The sequence below is a fragment of the Notolabrus celidotus genome, chromosome 19 (genome assembly GCF_009762535.1).
Source record: "Notolabrus celidotus isolate fNotCel1 chromosome 19, fNotCel1.pri, whole genome shotgun sequence".
Lineage (NCBI taxonomy): Eukaryota > Metazoa > Chordata > Actinopteri > Labriformes > Labridae > Notolabrus > Notolabrus celidotus.
In genome coordinates, this window is record NC_048290.1 from 25,040,775 (window position 1) to 25,063,352 (window position 22,578).

The following is a 22,578-nucleotide window of genomic DNA, read 5'->3' on the forward strand; positions in this document are numbered from 1 at the left end:
TCTCGGCCCAGATATGTTAACATCACTCATCTCAGTGAATGAAACACCAGTAGTGTCGACCTCCTCCAGGCATCTGGGGCATCATGACATTCATGAGTCATCACATAAAAGGGAGTGTATTCTTCACAGAATTGACTTCTTATGGGACACTTGTATTTGTGTTGCATAAATAATGTTCAAACTGTATAAGGTTCGAACCTTCACCAGAATGATTGTTACATGACAGAAATAGTGTGCCGAAATCACAGTCAAGAAAAATGTTATTCAGTTTAATTTGTAACCAGAAGTCAGATATAATATTAACACTGACAGGGTCCATGCACACACATTTTCACACATAAACACACAGGCAAAATGTGGAATTCAGGGCACCTCCATTATGAATGAGAGGTAGGAGGGGGCTGTTGGAGGATGGAGGATGCAGGATGGAGGAGTACAGGTAGATACAGACACGGGAATGAAAAAAGTGATAGGGACTATATTCAATAGTGAGCTGAACCTTTTAAGAGGTGTTATGAGAATTAATATCTTTGCCTATATCCAATCCAATTCAATTCAATGTATCTTTATTCGTTGAGCACCTTTCATGCATACAAGCATGAAGTTACAGCAGAAATTACAGTAAGTGATAAATAATAAAAGACTAAAACAAAAAAATAGAATAAATTCAATGTACGAAATGTAGGAATCAGTAAAGAGTTAAGTATGCAAAATACATATCCTCATAAAAAAGAAAAAATATATTGTTAAAGACAATAATTCTAATGTGAAACAATAACTCCAAACTAAAAGCCAAAACAAAAAGTAAAAAAGTCTTTGATTTAGATTTAAGGGGCATAGCGTGTTTCATTGATTACGATAGGCAGTGCGTTCCTGAGTTTTGCTGCATAAAAACAAAAAGCTTTTTATTTTACTTTTTAACACTTCAAATATGCATACAGAACAAAATCATTGACATCAACATTGTTATGTCAATTTTACTTTGTAGTCAAATAAACTCATGGGCACCACTCAATTCAATCCAAGTGTTTAAGGGTGGAATCAAAATAATCGTCACCCTCTCAGAGCTTCAAATATGTTCAAAAGAACAGTTTGAAATTACTCTCAAGTTATTCCACTGTTTATTTTCACATCATGTTCATGCTACACACCTGCAGCTACATTTGCTAACAGAGAGAAAGAGAGTCATTCTGTTTTAGTAATGATACCTGATGCATCCCTTTCCCAGCAGCATGGCCTCAATAGCATGCTATTTTTTCAACACTTTCATGTTGTTGACTAATTAAATCAACCAAATTTGTGCTTTTACTGCAGGATAAAAGTCGAGTGTGCTGACCTCTTGTTCACATATTTGTATCACTGACTGGTCTCTTTGTTGAGGACTCTTCTCTGACCATGCAAACAACGCACTTCAGACAGTGAGTCACATTTAACTGAAGCATCTAAATAAAAAAATTCACTTAGGAAGGTTTCACTTTCCACCTACAGAAAGCAGAGCTGTTATGTAACTGAGTTTGAGTTCCTTTACAGCACCAAATCCACCACTTGTTTCCAAGGAGACAGGTGGATGTCCAAATTTTCATAAAGTAAAGAAACATTTTCAAATCAACAAACTGGGTGTTCAAACATGCTAGATATGAAATGCTGGTAAACAGGAATATCCCTCTCTCTGAAAGGCTGCAGAAATCCTACAAACACATTCATTAAAGAAGTCTGCAGTCTTATTTTAAATGTTCAGCCTCACAGAGAGCAGTGCGATGAGAAAACTTTTCTAGAAAAGTGTCTGTGTCTATAACATGCATAAAGCTCTAAAATGTGGTTTAACAAAGATTTATCAGAATGCTAAATTACAAACACATTTTGTACCTAAAATATGTCAACCAAGGGGGGAATTCTGTAGTGCTGAATGGGAGAAGCCTACAGTCAATGAACCAGTTAAACACAACCTAGATGCCAGATTAAGTCCACTATAGTGAGCTGGATGAAGCTATCGGCTTAACAAGATTAACTTCAGTAGGTTAATCAATATTATAAATAGGAGTAGGGGCGTGTCTAGAGGGACGTACAGTGGTGGCATGGGCCTTGCTTGAAATATGGCCACCCAAGCTGCCGCCCCAAAATCCTCAACTATGATTGGCTATTTGCATTGCAAGAGGCAAGGCTTATGTTAACACCACCTTCTTTGATTGTTTTTCAAAAGGCTGCCAGTAGTTTTCTTAGTAGTTCTTTAAACTGTAGAAAATACTTGACACATCTATTTCATTAGACAAGGGTGCAGGAAAGGAACCGGTCAATCAAAAATGGAAACAAATTCCTGAACTGTCTGTTAAATAAGCAAAATTTTACTAATAAGTGTATGTATGTATTTTGACAGTTTATGTGCTGAAGTTTGAACATTTTCTAGGTACTTTAATTGAAAGCTTTATGCAAACATCTTCTTTTTGAGTCCTTAAAGAATTGAGCATGCAATATAATATATATTAATAAGGTGTCACTCTCTGATGATACTTTTAAAGTTTGGAAAAAATGATAATCAAGAATATAACACCTGTGTAATACGTAAATAATAATAAAAGTAGGTACGATTAAAGAGAGGGTTTTATGCTTATTTTTAGGCTTTAAATTGCCCCTGTGATATCTTTTTAGAAGCTTTACATGACTTACAACTCGAAAAAGTCTCAGGCTGGTCTCTTTAAAAACCCCAGCATTCAAGAACCCGGCATTCTGGAAGCCTCCTTCACTGTTGTTGTACAACAAAGTCATGTTCCTCTTTTTAAGATGATATGTTTTCTCTTTTGAGGAGCATCCCAAACTGGTGATGTCATGATTAGAGCAAATCTCGTGTTGGTCCTGCTGAATTCTCACAAGACCTTTTGAACAAACTGCTCAGAGCATCCTGGAGTCTCATCCCAACACATATACCTCACAATTTGAAACTTTGCCCAAGATTAGTATTGACATCTAACCTTTTAACTTAGGTTACTAGCCTATCTAATTTCAAAATATGAAAACATTATGCTACTTCTTTGAAGGAGGCAGAGCGAATGAAGAAGAGGTATTCATGTGTGTGTGTGTTAGTGTGCACAGGTGTGTACATATTTCATGCCACACCCCAGGGGTGTTGTAGTTGGGGGAAAAGTGGGACTGACTACCTAGGGCCCAAGTGGGCCTGAAATGAAATGTGTTTTCTACAACGGTTTTGTTTTGTTTTGTTATAACTGCAATAAGATAACTAAAATTGTCTGAATAAATAAACAAACATTCAGAATTCCTTTCTGGAAAAAAGGGGAGTCTCTGTTTATGTTTGGCCCGCAGCTGTCTGTCAGCAGATGGTAGCTCCTGGGGTGCTGAGTGGACAGTGGCTGCAGAACAGACCATGAGCCTTGATCAATCAATGTGGATGCATGATTAATAAGTTAAAAATGCATATACAATGGGCTATAAGTGTGATTTAAAGAGCTGTCCATGCATAAAAATGCTTGTCATTGTCATATTTTCATAGCATCAAGTATGGCTGAACCTGATTGAAAGTAAACTGAAGGTAGTTTTTAAAGTTTAATTTTACTTCATGAGGTTAGATTATACCAAATAATGCCCCCTTTGTGTTATTTAACAAGTCACTTGGCTTCAAATAATCTTGTTTAAAGAAGTGGACAGTCTGAAGGTCAATATTGTGCAGTTACATTTGGAGAAATTGTAAAAAATATATATAATATTGATATGTAGCTTTAATTTGAGTCAGTTAACCAGGATAGTTTTAAGCATATATTTTTGTTTAATGCAAACAAACCAGTATTATAGCAGTAATGTTATATTTTGTAGGGTTGGTTGTGGTGATGGGGCCCACTGTGATATCTTTTCAGGGGGCCCAGAATTCCTGGCAACGCCCCTGCCACCCCCTGGATCAGTGTGTCCCGGCCACCCAGATAAAAACATATAGAAGCACCCCTGAATAGGAATGCTTTATACCTACGCATAGTCCAACCAAAATGAAAGACCTCGAATACAGTTTACATTCAAATTATGTAACACACAATACCGACCAGTAACTAAGGAATATGATTGTATGCCAAAATGATAAGTGTAAAATATGTTATTAAATCTCTTTAACCAGTCAGGCACTATGGTAATGTTGAGAGGGTAATTAGAATAAATGCTAGAGAGGAGAGAAGTGACTTGAGGCATGTCTTCCTGTTCCGTACTTCGCTTAACCCAGCTGCAATAAACGCAACGGTTCCTGCGTGTGTTTGCATGCGACTGAACTTCCTCCTGACAGGCACACTTGCTGAAGCGCATCCTCTGCTGCTCTGCCTCTCGGTCTGTTCCTTTAAAAGCAGGCAGCCCACGCCTCGAAAAGCGGCTTGTTCCGGCTTGCCCCTTTACATCTTTTTATCCTTGCCCACAACAATCAAATAGTGCCTCTCATCCATTCTTCTACTATTACGCGCAAGCATTTTTTTGTCGTACAGTGTCGGGGTTAACTAAAGCTGGTTTCGGGGGAAGTATGGCGAATGCGTCGCGGTGCAGCAGCTCTCCAGCCCGTGCAGCCCGGTGGTGAGGCTGAGGCGCAGTTCGGGCTCCATCACTGGCGGAGCGATACCACCATCTCCTCTCAGCGCTGGTTTGTCAAACGGAGAGTGTGTGGCTCACTGTACCTGGGCGAACGTGTCTGTCATATGCTAGAAAGAGGAGCAGAGGATCAAAACCGGATCAAGGGACCTGTATCTAATGCTTTGAAATGCTGTGCTGGAGTGCCCCCGCGTTAAGAGTGACCTCCCTGGGCAGACAGCTGCGGTTGTTTTGCATCTGATGAAGATTTCTGATATTTATTTTGATGCGCCTCTGTGGATGAATATGTTTATTCTGGAGCTGTGGTGTAGCGCGTGAGGTAAGTCACTTTTCCAGAGGTGCGCGCTACTTTCTCTTCCGATTTGTGTTTGACGTGTGCAAAACCTTTGATATTTTGATTCCTGACCTTGTTTTCTTTCCCTCAGCTTAAAATTTGTAGCAGCTCAAATTGTGTATCTGGAATAATATTAAACTCTTTTTTTTCAAATTCATCATCACCTCTCTGCAACTGGTGCTGATGAAACCGTATAAGAAGGCTTGTTGTACAACACATGATGTTCCAATAGCTCAAAGTCAAATACAGATTTAAAAGTGCTTCTATAGACTTGAGGCAGGTGTTGCATAATGTAAAGCAGCATAAAACTGTACATATAATGCTGCAAATGTGGGTCAATCTCAACTTTCAAAGCATTATGATGGGAATTTGCACCAATGTGAACTCTTGCTCTCAAGAGCAGTTTCTAAGTTCAGGTGTTGCGCTTTATTCCCTGCAACCTTCAGTCTGACTCTGTCATCATAAAGTTAAAGTATGCAGCTTGTCGACTTACAGGTTACTCTATAACCTGCTGAGGCAACATGATATTCTGACAATAATATCCAAGGCTGCAACAAAATGATGCTTCCCAAAGATTGCATAACTCTTGCTCCTGTTTCTGCACAGACTCCTCACAGGGGGTAAAACTGAGGGCCTACAGTATACAGGATGCTCTGTGTATGTGTACAGCAGCTTGTGGGCTGTACGATTGTCCTGCCTCTCTTCCAGAAACTACCCCCACACACTGCGATGACAGGCTTAATGAATAAATAATCACACAGACCCACATACCCCCGCTGTGCACTCAAAAACAAGTGAGCGAAACATTGTGGAACAACTGTAGTAACCTTAGCATCAATTATAGAGTGAAACATTTTCAAATCAGTCTGGGAAACTAACTGCTCTAGATCCATGATAGCCTAATGTTAGCATACAAAAACAAAAGGATCAATGATTTGTACTATATTGCCAGTATGTGAGTGGAATTGATTTGATTGTTAGCTTTCGATTTGAAGTGTATCAGTGTAGTATTAGTGTTTTGTCACTTATACCTCCAAAAATTAGAAGTCTGTGTGTCTGTTTTCAAAAGATTAACAGATACACTGTTAAAGTTTATCTTTCTTCTCATGATTTACTGTCCTATTGTAGTAACAACAATTGCTTTCACTACACATTGTTTGGTTTCAGCTCCCCAGCTTAGTGAAACCAAAACTTTACAGTTTCAGTTCATATTAACATAATCTAATTTAATTTGTTTCACTTTGTTTAGATATAATAGTTATTTTTAATAGCAGAAGTGAAGTATTTTTTGTGCTCATCTTCCTCTGTGCCTGCCTACATTTTAAATGATCATACAGTAGTTAGGACTTTACTTCTTTGTGCATTACCCACTATAAGTTTGCAAGCATGCACTAGGTGTGTTTGAGAGTTCTCAGAGACAATTTTAAACGGTCATTTGCTCATATGTGAACTTTGTTTGAATACATGAGCTAATTCACCTAATTTCATAAAATCTCCCCCCTTGCTTGCTGACTATGTGACATCACGAACAGTTATGCATGTATGTACTTGCTGTATTCCATGCTTGTACACTACACAAACACAAACACTATCACACAAACGCACACGCGCACACACACAAATGCACACACACGCACACTGTGTGGTATGTTCTAATTCTGGGGTGACACTGAGAAGGAGTCTGGGGGCCTCATATTACTTCAGATTCCTCTGCTTCTGGTTCAACTCATTCTGTAGTGATGTTAAAGTGTTTGTGTGTGTGTGTGTGTGTGTGTGTTTGTGTGTGTGTGTGTTTGTGACTCCATACATCCATTTCATTGGTCTTTTTGTATGCATGTGTTTGCAAATGTTGCAGGACAGTTAGGTGCTGATAAAAGCATCATATGCAGGGCTTGCTTAAGTAGCCTGTGATAGCTTTTCCCTTTTTCCTGTGAGTGGTTGCTGCTGATCAAGTCAAGTATCTTACTTTTAGCTTTGAGCTTTGTTTTTGACCCTAGTTGCCATCTCAAAGTCATGATTGGCAGAAAATGAAGAGAGAGAAAAAAGGGATAGTAGGCAACATGTTCCCTACCCCTTTAAGGTGTGCCTTAGACTGCTAAGTCAAAAGGCCTCAAATTTACATCTTTTAGAGATAATATGGGATGTCAGTTCGGCAAACCTGTCATAACATCTTAAATTTATACTTCTCTTAATAAAAAAAGTGACATTTGGATTCAAATTTGCCTCAAACAGAGATGATCAGCGGGTGTGTCTTTCTGCAGATTCAGGAGTAAAATAGAGACAACTGTCTGTTCAGTCCTCTGGGCCTACACAAGTACTCAAACTGGAGTTGTGAAGTGACAGTTAAATGTCTTGGCACAGTATCCCATACACAACTAATGCCTGTAAAGATGCACAGAATAAGCATCATACGCTCAAATTGAATGTGAGGATCCAAAGACAACCGCATCCTTCATTACTTCATGCCTAACCCTAGCTTTTACTACTTTGACCTTAACCTAATCTCATTTTGAGGGTATGACTGTTGTATGACTGGAAAGCTTCACATTGGCCAGTTCAACTTCCTTGCCCTCTGAGTTGCTTTGTTAAAATGTTGCACTTGTTGTAAAGCTCTTTTGTGTAGTGTTTGAACTAGTTATGAAAGGGACTGAAGTAAACATTGATGCCTCCTCCAGAGCTAGAAAAGCAAAGGAGACCATCAGCATAATAACTGACTACTTCTATATAGCAGTTAATGCCAGATCTGCTGTGATGGGGTAGGTGTCAGATGAAGTGATAAACAGCACAGTGCTGCAACAGCCTTTTCCTTTCACACTGAGTGATAAATTTTACTTTTAAAAGAAAGAGGGATGGTTTTTGTTAAAAACACCACTTTGAACATATACAGGACAGACAAAATCGAACCAACAGTTAGTCACAGGAGCTTTAAAACCAAGTGAAAAATGAAACCAACGAAGGGTTGCAAAAATCTACAACTCTGTGAGGATCTGCTTGAGGCTGGCTCCAAAGCCAAGGGTGCCCCAATGACACCCATGATAAAAGTTATCATGAGTTATCATGTATCAATATATTATAAGCATTGCAGCATGACTGAGTTGATTGACAGGCAGGTGTGATGGAGCTGTTTGCCAGGAGGCCAAAAGCCTGCCTCAGCTCCAGTTTCTTTGCTTGTGTCTGGGTAGACTAGGTTTAAAGTTAGATTGAGTCAGTATTTTCAATATGGCGACTGCCATCATTTGGCCTCATAACAACTTTTCAGAGGTCAGTGGGTGACATTACTGAGACCATGTCCATGTTTTATGTCAACAGTCTATACTTAAAACACAGTCAGAGAAATGTTTTTGTTTTTAACTATCCACTAGCTCAGCCTAAACAACATGTGGAGTTTTTTTCAAGTTTGACCATTGACCTTTATTATTAAACCACCCTAGCTTTATCCAATATGAAGTCTCATCATACGCCTTAAACAAAGCTCTAATCTAATCAAGTCTCGGAAAGTGAAGCTGGGCCGAATGCCGGCCTATTGTAAAAACGTTCTCACCTCAGTGTTCTGATAAACACTCTCTCCAAACAGTCTCTCTCTTTCTTTTCTTGTCTTTCTCTCTCTCTCTTTGAAACGTGCCAAAGGAAACTCCAGATGCCCCCTCCCTTACATAGAGGGGGGCCAAGTGAGGACTCACTGTCCTGAGCCAGATGATCGCTTGCCAACTGTTGGCTGTAAAGACACAATGTACTTCTCATCCTCCCTCTCAGTGGAGTGGGTGGCTCAACAGGCCACTACAGCGAACACGTCTTAGGTTTTTACAAATCCTTCGTTTAGGGACATTTTGCTCTTAAAATTTGCCCTTTTTTTAAAAATCATAGGCTACTGCATAACTCTTGATGCTTGTGTTTAAATGCATTTGTCTTAACCTATTTACACTACGTAACATAAGAGACATGGGGAAATAATATCTTGGTGGATTTCCTCATTTTGATTATATTAGAGAGGGATAGTAGCCTTTGAGGAAGTTGAGGGCTCCTGCAATAATACAACACACCCACTTCTCTCTGTCACAAGACTGGACTTATGACTGTGGGGGCTTTTTGTGTGTGCATACATGAGTGGTTATCCATTCAGGCAAGTAATGGAAGTGTTGTGTACCTCGTGATATTCTGGACCTCCCCATGTGCAGTAATATATTTCTGTATATTATAAATCTACAGTGCACTGACTTGTACAAACATGTTTGATTGAATAATTTGGCTAGGGACATGCACAAGCTAGATTTATGTTCTACTCTGTTAAAAACAGGATGTAGCAGTTGCTCATTGTAGGAACAGGTGGCTGTCAACGTGACTCCAGCCTGTGAATGACGGTGGACAGTTGTCCCCAGAGTTTGCACCACGCTCTAATCCGCGGATACGCACAGACAGAGTTTTATCCAGGGGCTCACGCTCTGAGATAAAACTTCCCGCCTTCTTTCTATCAACTTTCCCCCTGAACTACTTTCCTCCACTCGAGCGTTACCTCACTCCTCTGCAGACGGCGGTTCAGCAGTTTGTGGGCTGCTTGAGTCGTAATATTGGGTGTTATATTTGGGCTCTTCGAGGAAGGAAACATGAGGCGCGAGAACAGAGCGGAGCAGTCCACGCGTCCAAGAAGGCGACACTGGGAGCGCGTACCCCAGGCAGACTGGAAGGTGCGTTTGACTGGCATTGAAGGTGACACTTTGCAAATTACATAACGTCTAACATTAGAGTTTTTAGTAATGTTTGGATATTTGTTGCCTATTTGAAGCACAGCTTGCTTAGTGTGTTTGTGCATAACTTAAACAATTCTTCTGACTCTTACCATATTTCTCTGTTGGCATGTTTAAAGGCTATTGCAAAGGCATTTGGTATAAATAAATGTTGTTCACTATGCTAAGAAAATGCATTCAAAACATAGATGGCGTTTATTTTTTGATTGCCATTTCTCATGGGACACAGAGACTGGTTGGTTACTGTAGTGTTCACATGCAAACAATGGTGGAAAGTAACAAAGTAAATGTACTTGAGTACATTTTTTGATTATCTGTTTTTGGGGATACTTATTACTTTTACTCCACTACAGTTAGGAGACAATTACTGTCCTTTTTACTGCACTACATTTCTATCAATGCTGTAGTTACTCACTACTTTAGCTTTGAAGTCAGTTCATGAATTTCCTTCTCTTTTCTGAAATCTGATCCTAAGACAGTAAACTGTGTTTGTGTAGTTCTGTTTGTCTCAGGGGTTTAGTCATACCTGTATATCGTGCGTCTCCATGGTTGAACATGGAGCAAACACAGAGCAAATTTCACTCAGATCAGGCAGTTCATGTAGAGGTGGTAATGATGGCTATTATTTTCCACCTGAGCACCCATGGTCATATCTTCAGCCCGTGTTAGAGGTTTTAGAAATGAAGAATGATAAGTATCATTTGAAATGTTCTCCCTGTTTCCCACTCTGCCCAAACATACAAACATTCACAGTCCAACCTGAGAGAGTGTGTTGAGCTACGTAACATTTGTTTCATTCCAGATGAACATTTCAAACTTTTCAAAAGTTGTCTGTGCTTGGAGTAACTTAGTTTCTGATTTTATTCCATGGTATAGTTTTTAAAGATTTCAAGAAATTGTTTCTAAATAAAAATAATGTACTCTATGCATTCTTAATTGTCATCATGCTTTGTGAAAATACAAAGTTTTGAGATATTTTAAAAAGTACTTTGAATACTAAAGTATTTTTGAAAAGAAGTACTTCAGTACTTTAACTCAAGTAATAATCCGACAGAGCAACTTTCATTTTTATTGGAGTAATGTTTGACCTGGAGTATCTATACTCTGACTCTAGTAATGAAGCTGTGTACTTTGTCCACCACTGCAGGCAAATAACCTAAATACACTCTTCTGTAAAACTAAACCCTCATTTTGTTTACATGTTTCAGCATGTTTTAAAAACCGGTATAGTCAGTTAAACGAAATGCTTTGTCCTTTCTTATCACTCTCGGGGTGTGTGTTTTGTGTGCTCCTGAATTATTATATTGTATCTCAAAACCCATATGAATAGGTTTTCATTTTAGTTCTTATAACACCTGCTGTTTGAGGGTGCCAGCTGCTAGTTTTGTGGAGCAGTTTGAACAGATGTAGATGTCTCTTACAGCAACAGGTGCTGGCTGTCTACTGTTACAAAAGAAGACATTTTTCCTTAATGGATTCAAAATGTGTTTTTCAATGTTTAAATGCATTTTATACCAGGTCCTGATTTTGGTTAGTGGGAAAGTGCAACAAAGTAGCACAGGTGTAGAGGTCTCAGAAAGAGTAACATCATCTTTTGTACAGTCTGGTTATGTAAGGGAGGAAAGGCTTTTAGAAATTGTACAAATAAAAGAAAATTTTGATTAGGAGTGCCTGGAAATCAAAGAGCGTACTGTAAAAGGAGAGCATGAGTAAACACAGTGATGAGCAGTAGAGGTGTTATTTTCCTCACAAAAGCAAAGTGATTTTGCAGCTGCAGATCTAACCTAGCATGGCTGTCAGTTTGAAAGAGGAGCTGCATTATATCTGATGGCTTTTCCCTTCCTGTGTGTTTATTGGCTCTGTCAGTCACTATCTGCATCTTTGTTGTGCCCAGTTTTACTCACCTTTGCAGCTTTTCCCACACTTATGAGAAACTTGCTGTAGGCCCATATCATAGTCAATTTCTGAATGCAAAATCATTGAAAGCTGATATGCATAGCCATAAATGCATCACACATCTTGTATGCTGTGTGGAGGAGGTTCTAATCTGCTGAAATCCATCTTATGCCTTTTGGTAAAAGAAGTGTTTCAGATATTTTTCCTTGTACAGGTTATGATGGGTTTCCTTACTATATTGATGATTTTAATACTGTGATTTAAATATGAAATATAAATATTACAAAACAGTTACTTGATGATAATCTAAAGTATATGTTAAGGGGTTAAAACGTTTGAGGAATTATATACCAGTTACCAGAAAATGGTTTTAGATAAAGGCCGTGATTTAAAATGCTGTAAATTCAATATGAAGATTTAAATGAATTAGTTATGATTTTCATTCCACAGAAATCGTAGAGGGCATTCTTTTATCCTGCTTTAACAAGTACGGTTAAGGCTTAATCTGTCCTAAATGTTCTGGTACACCTTAAAGCAGCGTGCCCAGGTTAATACAGTCTTGAAAACTGTACTCACGAAAATAAAACAACCAAACAAGAGTCACTTGTAAAATATCTGTAGCAACAGCTTACATAAATAAACTCTTCGGTCCCCAAAGGTTCACTGTTATTCAGCTTCATCAGTCTCAAGCTGTGGGTACTGTCTGTGTTCACCAGTTGTTCCCAAACTGAGTTGCATATTTAGCATGATATTATGATTCAGCGTGAGATAAGTCTTCACTAGACTAGACTGGGTTTGTCTCAAAGAGCAAGCCAGGCTTAACTTAGGTGACTTATCTCCCCCTGAAAGAAGGAAATTTGATTCAATTACCATCAAAGACTTTACAACTTTCTTCAAACAGGCTTCCAACAGTCTTTAATGATGTTGTTGAGATATGAGTAAGTTGTAGACCCGGACTTATTACCGTAAAACTGTGTTCACAGCAAGTCTTTATGGGCTGTCTGTTAACACATAATGTGCTAAGGATTTGGCAGCTAAGAGTGAGGGAGGGAGCACTTTGGCCGACATCACATCAAATAAATTTTAACTTTTATGGCTAAGAGGCTGAAGATTGCTGGTGTACTCAGCTTAATGTTTATTGCACTTGGTAGAGCTCAAAGAACAAGTTTAATCTTTGTCCTGCCAACAGATTTAGCAAGGAGTCTACCCACAGGAGACCCCAAATATAAAGTACTGTGAGATACGACCATTTATTACCTCTAGATATATTAGTGGATATGTTATTAATGTAATCTGGGGCTAAACATGATTAAGCAAGATCACATGAGAGGGGGTGATGTACTGAATAACAGCACGGCTGTGATTCGGTCATAGGCGCAAATCTGCACACCAAGTTCTGAAGATAATCAATGCAGATATTTAGCACATCATCACAACCTTGAGTGTGGTATTATTTAACAACAAGAGGTTTGAATTAGTAAGAAGTAAAAATCAACAACTAGATATTGTTTTTCGCTCCACCAACTAAATTGGTTCCACAACTGGACCTAAACTGGACTGAACAAAAACGCCCTCCAACACTCTTGTAACTTTGTCTGTTTCCACGATAACCACAAACCAACTACTTTGTATAATATACCTTTATTCTTGTGTTTGAACTTATTCTGCAACCAGTTATATAAAGGTGTGTTGTGTGCTTCAGTTGTACTGGCTATATTAGAATGAGCCCAAGGCGGAGTGATACATATAGTGAAAAGTCCCAGTGATGTTGTGCATCAGCACTCATGAATGCTTCTCGTCTAATCCAATTGTTTGGTCAAAATTCACTATTGTATTATATTACACTATATTTAAAGTTTGGTTTGGGGAATTTTTGTCTATTGGATAGGAAAGCTAGAGGGTGACAGGACATGTGGGGAGTAGAGAGTGGGGCAAGACATGCAGCAAATGGTAGATGCCTGGAGTTGAACCTGCAGCCGCTCCGACCAGGACTTTAGCCTCTGTATATTGGGCGTATATTGGGCGTGCGCTTCCACCAGACTTCCACCAGGTCTGTGTCCGGTCCGTCTTCGATCCGCTGCGTTCCGGCTCCAGATGTTTTCATCTTAGTTTGGTGCCTGACTTCCTGTCCCACTCAATCTGCTCTGTTGAGATTGATGCGTCGTGCTCCGGCAGTGTGTCGTATCTGATCCAGAAGCCTCCGACCTGCCGGATCAAAGATGCAGCCTGAACGCAACGGAGCGGATCCAGTGGAAGTTAACACATTGACCGGTGCTGTGACGGATCAAACACGGACTAGACACGGATCCGGTGGAATTTAGCTGTTAGACCGCTTTATTTCTAAACCCCAATATTTCTACTATATTTAAATGGTCACAGTTAATGAGTATATTGTGTAAACAAAGTTGATAAAAACACGTTTAAATATATTCTTGAGCAAATCATACTTAAAATGAAGAACACTGGAAAACACAATGTCAGTAGATGGTTCTTCCTATAACAGTACATAAAGAAATTGCTATAAGTAGAATTCAATGGAATTAATTGGGGTCTTCCAGTTTCTCAGCACTTTGGTATTTTAATTTAGAACAGACACAAAAAAATTGTGAAATAAAGTGGAGTCTTAGGAATCTCTAATATCAGAGCGTGCATGCACACATACAAAACTGTAACAATGCCAGTTGTAATTGTTCAAATGTCCATACCACTACCATCAGTGTCGAAACAAGCCAATCAGTCAAGTAGTTGACCAAATATAATAATTATTATTATTGAAGTATTTTCAGTGGGTTTTGGTCCTTAACAGATTCACATTAATTCATGCTGCTATATCCCATTTTTAAAAGTATTGTGACTACATATGTAGAAACAGTTACATTATTTTACCTCTTCAATTATATCTTTTTCTCTTGCAGCCATCACCGGCTCTGGCAAGCAGGAGCTGTTGTCAGGGCTCGTTGTCATGCATTCCCCCTGAGTTTGGCGGCGCCTCCCTCAGCAGTGCGGCAGAAGGATGCCGGTGCAGGCGGCCCAGTGGACAGAGTTCTTGTCCTGTCCCATCTGCTACAATGAGTTCGACAGCAGCGGCCACCAGCCCATCAGCCTGGGCTGCTCCCACACGGTGTGTAAGACCTGCCTACATAAACTGCACCGCAAGGCCTGCCCCTTTGATCAGACACCAATCAGCACCGATATTGACCTGCTGCCGGTCAACTGTGCCCTGCTGCAGCTGGTCGGAGCTCAGGTGAGTCAGGAAAGAAAGAAGACAGTTGTAACAAGACTTCCTCTATGTTTTTTATGTTATTATGTGTGCTCATTTTGTGTGTCCCTCAGATCCCCGATGTGCAGCCGGTGAGCCTGAGCAGTGCAGCTGAAGTTGAGAACTATGAAGCATGCAGGGTGTGTGTGGAAGAGCTGGCTCTCTACCTAAAACCAATCAGTGGAGCAAAAGGTTTGTTTATGCAGTAATGCATGAGTGGATTTTGATTTTAGTGCTTCAGAATTATGGAAGCAGTTGTGAAAGAAAACGAAACTCTTTGTACTAAACGTGTGGGAGACGCAGTTGAGCTGCTTGTGCAACTTGGCATTCATGATTCTCACACTTCTCATGACGCCTGAAAGCTGCTCTACTTTTATGGTACTGGAGAAATATTCAGCTGTCCGCCTGCGTAATAAGACAAGAGATGAGCACTACTGAAATCACTAGATCTGGTTGTTTGTTCACCCGATTCTGTGTGACGGTGATGTTGTAACATTCGTCATTTTTGATGAACTAGATTATTTGGACAGTTTCGCTTTATCATGGTCTGCTTCCTTTACAAACATGTGTGGGAAATGTCTGCATGATACTCTAACCTCTTTTATTAAGAGGACTAAAAACCCAACTTGGTAGCTGCTCATAAGAGACTTCCAGTTAGTCTGTTTTTCTTTTCATTCAGTCAGCGTCTTATAGATTAAAAGTATTGCGTAGCAACAACGTTAATGATTGTGTAATAATGAGTTGATATTAATTGATCACACTCTATAGGTGTGGCGACACTGAGTCCCAGCGTGCTCAGTCGGCCGATGCAGAGGAAGCTTGTGACTCTGGTGAACTGCCAGCTGGTGGAGGAGGAGGGCCGTGTGCGGGCAGTGCGGGCAGGTCGGTCTCTGGGTGAAAGAACTGTAACTGAGCTCATCCTGCAGCACCAAAACCCCCAGCAGCTCTCTGCCAACCTCTGGGCAGCGGTGAGGGCAAGAGGCTGCCAGTTCCTGGGACCTGGTGGGTGTGCATGACACACAGCACATACACACATATTTCAGTGGTTAGAGCGTCATGCTGCAAGGCTCATCAATTTTTGAGGCAAGGCATCACATGATCTTGAAGACATTTTGGAAACCATGGCTTTTCTTATAACAGTAAACTGTTGGGCTTATTTTTTAATCCTGAAATGACTCAGCAGTTGAACATTTGAATTCAAGGGAGAGCCTCTTAGTTGACTTTACTCATGGTGTCCAGGAGCTGTCTTCTGAATAGTCTAAATTGCCTGATATGGTTGCCTCATTAAATTGACTGCTGGTGCTGAAACCCGGTGTCCTGTGATGATTACTCATAGGGCAGATTCTGACTGGGAACATTTCCCATCATGATAACAAATGAGTTCATTTAAAGTCTGAGGACACCTGGTTTGACAATTTGATGTTTTGATTTGCTCAAAAATGTATTGTTTTCATCCTTTCATACTTGGATATCTTTCCTTGATTCTGAATGTTGTGCTTTCTGTCCCCCCATCTTGTCATGAACCCACAACCACATCCCTTTTTCCTCAGCTATGCAAGAAGATGCACTGAAGCTTGTTCTCCTGGCCCTGGAGGACGGCTCAGCTTTGTCCAGGAAAGTGTTGGTTTTGTTCGTGGTCCAGAAGCTCGAGGCTCGCTTCCCCCAGGCCTCGAAAACCAGCATAGGGCATGTGGTGCAGCTGCTCTACAGGGCCTCCTGCTTCAAGGTAACAGGCAGCAGGAAGGAGCATGCAGACAGAGATATACAGCTAAGCCTTAAATACTGTATGTTGACATTCAAGAACATGTGAGTAGGAGCAAGCTAACTGCAGAACTTTGAATGTAGTCTATGTCAAACTGAACAAAAGAAGCTCAGTTCGCTGCTGTCCCAAGAACCCAAATCTTAATAAATGACCTAATTAAATAAAGGGTATTTAAATAGATCTTCAGCCACATATTTCTTTACCACAGAGATAGTGCTTCAACTGAATACTTTCTACATGTCATCAGTTATACACTGCTTTTTCTTCTTAAGCTTTTTGGCTCTGCAGTTTACCTCACAAATCAACTAAACTTTACACACACACACAAGCAATGGTTCTTTGAGAAACTCTGTAAGTGAGCTCTATAAAACCCTTTTCAACTGTAGATCGTCTCAACATGACACAGTCAATCTTTGAAATCTTGTACTATCACTCCCTAATGGTCTAACTCATACCACTGTAATATCTTATCCTGCTCTAAAGTCACGTCTCTAACAAGGATACAGGCTTCTGTGGGTCTGCTTTCTGTTTGTGAGTGTGAGTATTTTTGGGACTGTTATCTAATGACAGACATCGCTGGTAGGGCAGATATGCCAGCTATCTGTTGTGATGTAACGTCAGTCTATATTTGCCCTTGTTGCCCCGCCTTGCAGGGTGCCGATAGACAGCAGAGATGCAGTGAAAGATAGATGGAAGTGCAGGAACAGGAGGAAAAACTGAAGAAGATGGACAGTAGAAATAATGATGAAATCTGGTTTTGTTTGGTTGTTATCTTTACTGTTTGTTCTGCAAATACGGTGGGTGGTGTGTTGGTGTCTTATGATGATTACTCATAGGGCAGATTCTGAGAAAGGGAGAATCCCTTTGTCTGATCTGAATAAGAGTTTTAAGTCTGAAGACGCCTAAAACACAGTAAATTCAGCAACACTAAATTTGGAAATAAAGTATGACTTTTAAAACTTATGACGTCCCAAATATAAATTCCTCCCTCATTTAAATATTATTTTAAAGGAACAAGTCACCCAAAAATGACTACTTCTGTTTTCACTTACCAAAAAGGAATATTGTCCTTCCTCCCTGCATCCTTGTCTCCCCTCACTGTCAGGTGACTAAACGTGATGAAGACTCCTCGCTCATGCAGCTGAAGGAAGAATTTCGGACATACGAGGCTTTGAGGAGAGAACACGATGCTCAGATTGTCCACATCGCCATGGAGGCAGGCCTAAGAATTTCACCTGAGCAGTGGTCCTCTCTGCTGTACGGAGACCTGGTTCACAAATCACATATGCAGTCAATCATTGACAAGGTACTAGTATGATTTCAAGGCCTGGTAATTGTGACACACTGTAGGAATTAATGATTGATGGAGTCACTTTTGAATTTAACATACTAAGTAGGAAAAGCCTCTTGAGGACAGATGAGTAGTACAAATATCTTGATATATTTGAATCTCTTTTTTAAAGGCTCTCCCTTTCACCTTCTGCCACAGTTGCAGTCTCCAGAGTCGTTTGCAAAGAGCGTTCAGGAGCTGACAATCGTTCTGCAGAGGACAGGAGACCCTGCCAATCTCACCAGCCTTAGACCCCACCTGGAGCTACTGGCCAACATAGACCACAATCCAGGTACTTCATTTTCTTTCAGCAATGTCCACTGAATCAGTGATCATACATCTAAATGATTAACATTACTCAGAATTCAGGACTTAATAGTGACACTGGAATGTAAAAAACGAAGACTGCTGCACTCACATACCCGAGTACATACACAAGCTCAAACGAGACTTTTAATAACATTTATGATCAAAAAACAAAGAAAACAAGATGTTTGCTGCTTCTTTTTTTGCTCATAAGACACTCCAAGAAGTAACATTCATTGTTGATTTGTATTAAACTATATTAGATTGATGTCACAAAACAACTGTTTGATGGATATACACTCTGGTAACACTCATTTCAATTCACTTCAAAGTCTTCATGACGTATCATTAAGCAAAGCATCAAATACAAAACAATCAAATATTTGGATAATATGAGTGATACTGCAAGATATGAAATAGGAAAATACGGTCTTGTAAAACTAAAAAAGAGATACAAGATGTCTCAATTATGTTTCTATAGACCTGCAACCTTCTAAAACTCTCTCCATCTCAGCAGCACTGACATACTAGCATATTTTTGAATGCTAACGTACTTATGTTGCAAGATTACCATTGTCACTGTGACATCTTTAGCATGCTAATTTTAGCCTTGAGCTTACTCGTGGCCAAGCAGCCTTGTGATGCAGCTAGCATGACCGTAGCATCTTGTTAATTCACCCTCTTTTTATAGAGAACATCTTTGAGCACACAGTTGAACAGAGTTTGCTGTCCTTTTCAGTTAGTATAAAGAGGAGATAATGATAACGCTTAAGTGCATGTGTACTTATCTCAGAAATAAAGCACTGAGAGTGTTTTGCCTTGACTTAAAGCAATCAGGATGTTTCCCATACACACAAAATCCTCTCAAGGCCTTTTTTTAAAATGTCGAATGCATGATAAGAATCTCAACTAAACAGACTGTTGTTATCTGTGTGTAGATGCCCCCGCACCATCATGGGAGGAGCTGGAAAGTGTGATGCTTGCTGTGAAGTTAGTGGTTCACGGACTGGTGGAGTTCATACAGAATTTCAGCAAGAAGAGCCACGAGACACCACAGGTACTTTAATATGTAATAGAAAGCCTTGATAACAGTATTATTATTTCAATTACACAACAGAGGATTGCATTGAATTAAGATGGGCTGTGTAAATATGATGTTTCCTCCTTGGAATAATAATGGCTGATAAAGGTGGGAGTAGAAATTGTACTGCTGCGCCATCTGGGCACTATAAAAGACGGTCTTAGTGAATTCTGTGTTGAGTTGTTTATAATTGTGATGCATGTTGCAGTGCACGTTAGCTAGATCTCTAAACATTGAAAACACAAAAGTCTTTACATGACATGTAACACAAAAAACAATGAAATAAATAATAGGATGGACCATGATAATAACTTAGCCTAACAATAGACACCCACCTCTTCCACAGGGATAACATACATAGGGGAGAGGGGAGGGGGGGAAACAGATGTATAGAAAAACCACAGAAGGAGAAATTCACAGGAAGGAAGGGCTGTACACCAAAACCAATCGGCAACCTCCGGTCTCAAAGTATGAACCCCATGTGGAAGTGTTATAAACTGCAATTCATCAAGAATCCACTTGAGGCTGGCTGCAGAAACACCAGAAACCACATACACACCAATTCAAAGAAGACAATTTTTACAGCATTAATAAACATGTTTACAGCCTGGTTCAAAAAACGGCTTGGCTCTACGTAGCTAATTTCTCTATCAGCACACACTGTAAGGGGGTGAATTTTTTTCTAACGAGACGGTTCAGAAGATAATAAGATTAGGAGTTCTTGCCCAAATAAGGACATGACTGACTTGACTCACGGTCGGGAACACATAGCTGTTGGCTAGGAGGCTCAAACTCCGCCCCTTTACGTCACACTATGCCTGGTTGAGTTCAGCATTTCCAATATGGCTGCAACCGTCGATTGGCTTCAAAACAACGCTCAGGAACAGATCGGTGATGTCACAGATACTACGTCCATTATTTATATAGTCTATGATCAAAACACACAACTTTAACAGAGTTCTGAGGTGCAGTATTTATTGGGCAATTATATCAAAAAAGAACACAGGAACATATCTGACCCTGTTACACTGGTGTAGAATAAATGTTTCTCTTCCAGCTGGACATTTTGTTCCTCTGTCCTCTTAGTTGGTTAAAATGACATGACATGGTCCTTGTCTTTTGACAGCAGCACAGAAATAATTAAAGTGAGACAGAATAAAATGTCTGTTAATAATCTGCAGACTATGTAGCTATGACGAACAAATGTCATTCTTACAAAGAAACCAGTATAGTATAGTAGAGTGAAATGAGCTCTGTAAACTAATGCATGTGTCTCTGAGTTGTTTGCTTTGATGTAAAAAGTTTCGAAACAGCAGCCCTGACATACATATTTAATTTATTAGCCATATACACTGTACTAAGAAAGGGTTTTATAAGCTCCCTGATCTTTAATTTGTTCTTTCGTTTTTAATAGCAAACTTTTGTAATTTGTCCATGCCTGCATCTGAACAACACTGCAATAAAATGACATATTTTGACCTACTATAATGAGCTGTAACAATGAGAAAATACAAAAATCACCATAAAACACCAGGGCCATGGCTGAGTTATTGCAGTTAATAATAAACATTAACAAAGGCCTTAACATGAGCACTTTTTATAGTTCCTGTCACAACACGCATCAGACTAAAAGTTATACTTAATTTTCTTCAGTGTGTCCTAACAACACCATATCTGACCGTAACATGAGTCTGTTGTTTGTAAAGCAAAGTAAAGTTGTAAAGTTACAATAAATCAAGTATCTTCTCTTTTTGCAGCCTCAGGCCAACAGCAAGTACAAGACCAGCATGTGCCGAGATCTCCGTCAGCAGGGAGGCTGTCCCAGAGGAACCAACTGTACATTTGCTCACACGCAGGATGAGCTGGAGAAGTGAGTGAGCAATATAGTACACTCAAAAAGACTCCCTTTTTTCTTTATTCAAGATAGGAAATAACTCCAGTCATCCAAGTTTGCATTTATTTAACATTCTACGTAAAAAGAAACACTTGTCTGCTCGTCAAACCGTGGGAGTTAATCTGTGTTTCATAACTCCAGAACACCACTCTGTGGCTGAGGTATCTGCGTATGAGGGAGATGAATGTGTTTCATAATGAAATCAAATGAATATCTGCATTATATGAAAGGTTTGAAGCAAAAAAAAAATGCATTTACTTTGGTGTTTAAACTGCACCCTTGGGTTTTGTCCTCTCTTTGAACCCCTTTCACGCTAATACTGGCTTTCAAGCTCCTCTTTGATCCTTATTTCCTCTGAATGTGAAAGAGGCAATCTCTGTTAATATTAGAGCAATAATTCTTTCCAATTTGTTCCATTTTATCTTATTTTCATGACTAAGGACCATGGTAGGGATCACAAACAGAACATACTAACTTTGAAAACAATAGCACACAGCATCTTAAAACTTCTGTGGTATAATTAATATTATTGCATCACTTTTTTGTCTAAATCTTATAATGCTTCCATTCGTACATTTAAGCAAAATGTGAACCTCATTAGCTGAATGGTTAGCATCAAAAAGGTTACACATCCTCTGATTCCTCTCCAGCTCTTTATATTTTCTAAAAGATCACACTCCAGTGTAGTTCAGCCTTTATTTTTGGTTTTAAGTTAACAAATGGGTTTCTTGTTTATCTCTTCTTTGAGTTTAACATAAAGTTGTCCCTTTATTTCTCCACAGATTCAGACTAAGGAACAAAAAGAGCAGCAGCACAGGCCGTGCGTTCCCGTTAGCACCAGGGGTTATGGGTAAAACCTTCACCATGGAGGGCAGCCCACTCACTGATGTGTCTGCAGGAGTGGTGCAGGGGCTCAAAGGCACGGGGGAGATCACAGCCGCCCTGACAGAGGGATCGCCCGGCCTGACTCACCCACAACTGATCTCCAGAGGCGCAGACATGATGGAGGACATGAAGAGAGGGGTGCCTAATGGATCCAGTGGAGCTAACGGGTCCAACGGGCTTCAAGGCTCCATCAGAAACACGTCTGGGTCAAACGAACAGTAAGATAAATCAAGGACTTACTCACTGATACTTGTAAACCCTTGTTTTTGGCATTTAACCCACTGAACAGCCTAATGTGACTTTGAGTTTAGGGTTGCTTTAAATGTGGATATAATTCTTTGTTGTTTTTTTGATTACTACTTTTTAAACTAGTATTACAGTAAAGTATTACGGTAAATTATTATACAGTCTATAGGAAGTACCAAAAAACACATATACACCCATTCAAAAAGCTCATCTTTACAGCAAAAATAAACTTTTACAGCCTGGTACAGAAACAAATTTTGATCTGATTTGCTCA

At 39.7% G+C, this 22,578-nt stretch overlaps 1 protein-coding gene across 2 annotated transcripts in view; it reads left to right on the forward strand.

Annotated features, from left to right (window-relative positions):
* Positions 1 to 4,294: 4,294 nt before the first annotated feature.
* rc3h2 (ring finger and CCCH-type domains 2) overlaps positions 4,295 to 22,578 on the forward strand; it is a 32,729-nt gene continuing 14,445 nt past the window's right edge. Inside the window, exons 1-10 of one of the 2 annotated variants that reach the window (XM_034709027.1) lie at positions 4,295 to 4,888; positions 14,457 to 14,785; positions 14,875 to 14,992; positions 15,569 to 15,802; positions 16,351 to 16,526; positions 17,668 to 17,868; positions 18,052 to 18,184; positions 19,137 to 19,255; positions 21,037 to 21,149; positions 21,956 to 22,276. In XM_034709027.1, coding sequence (XP_034564918.1) covers positions 14,555 to 14,785; positions 14,875 to 14,992; positions 15,569 to 15,802; positions 16,351 to 16,526; positions 17,668 to 17,868; positions 18,052 to 18,184; positions 19,137 to 19,255; positions 21,037 to 21,149; positions 21,956 to 22,276 — 1,646 coding nt within the window. In that variant the 5' untranslated portion in view covers positions 4,295 to 4,888; positions 14,457 to 14,554. The remainder of the gene's footprint in view (positions 4,889 to 14,456; positions 14,786 to 14,874; positions 14,993 to 15,568; positions 15,803 to 16,350; positions 16,527 to 17,667; positions 17,869 to 18,051; positions 18,185 to 19,136; positions 19,256 to 21,036; positions 21,150 to 21,955; positions 22,277 to 22,578) is intronic. The other variant, XM_034709026.1, reaches the window with a different exon arrangement.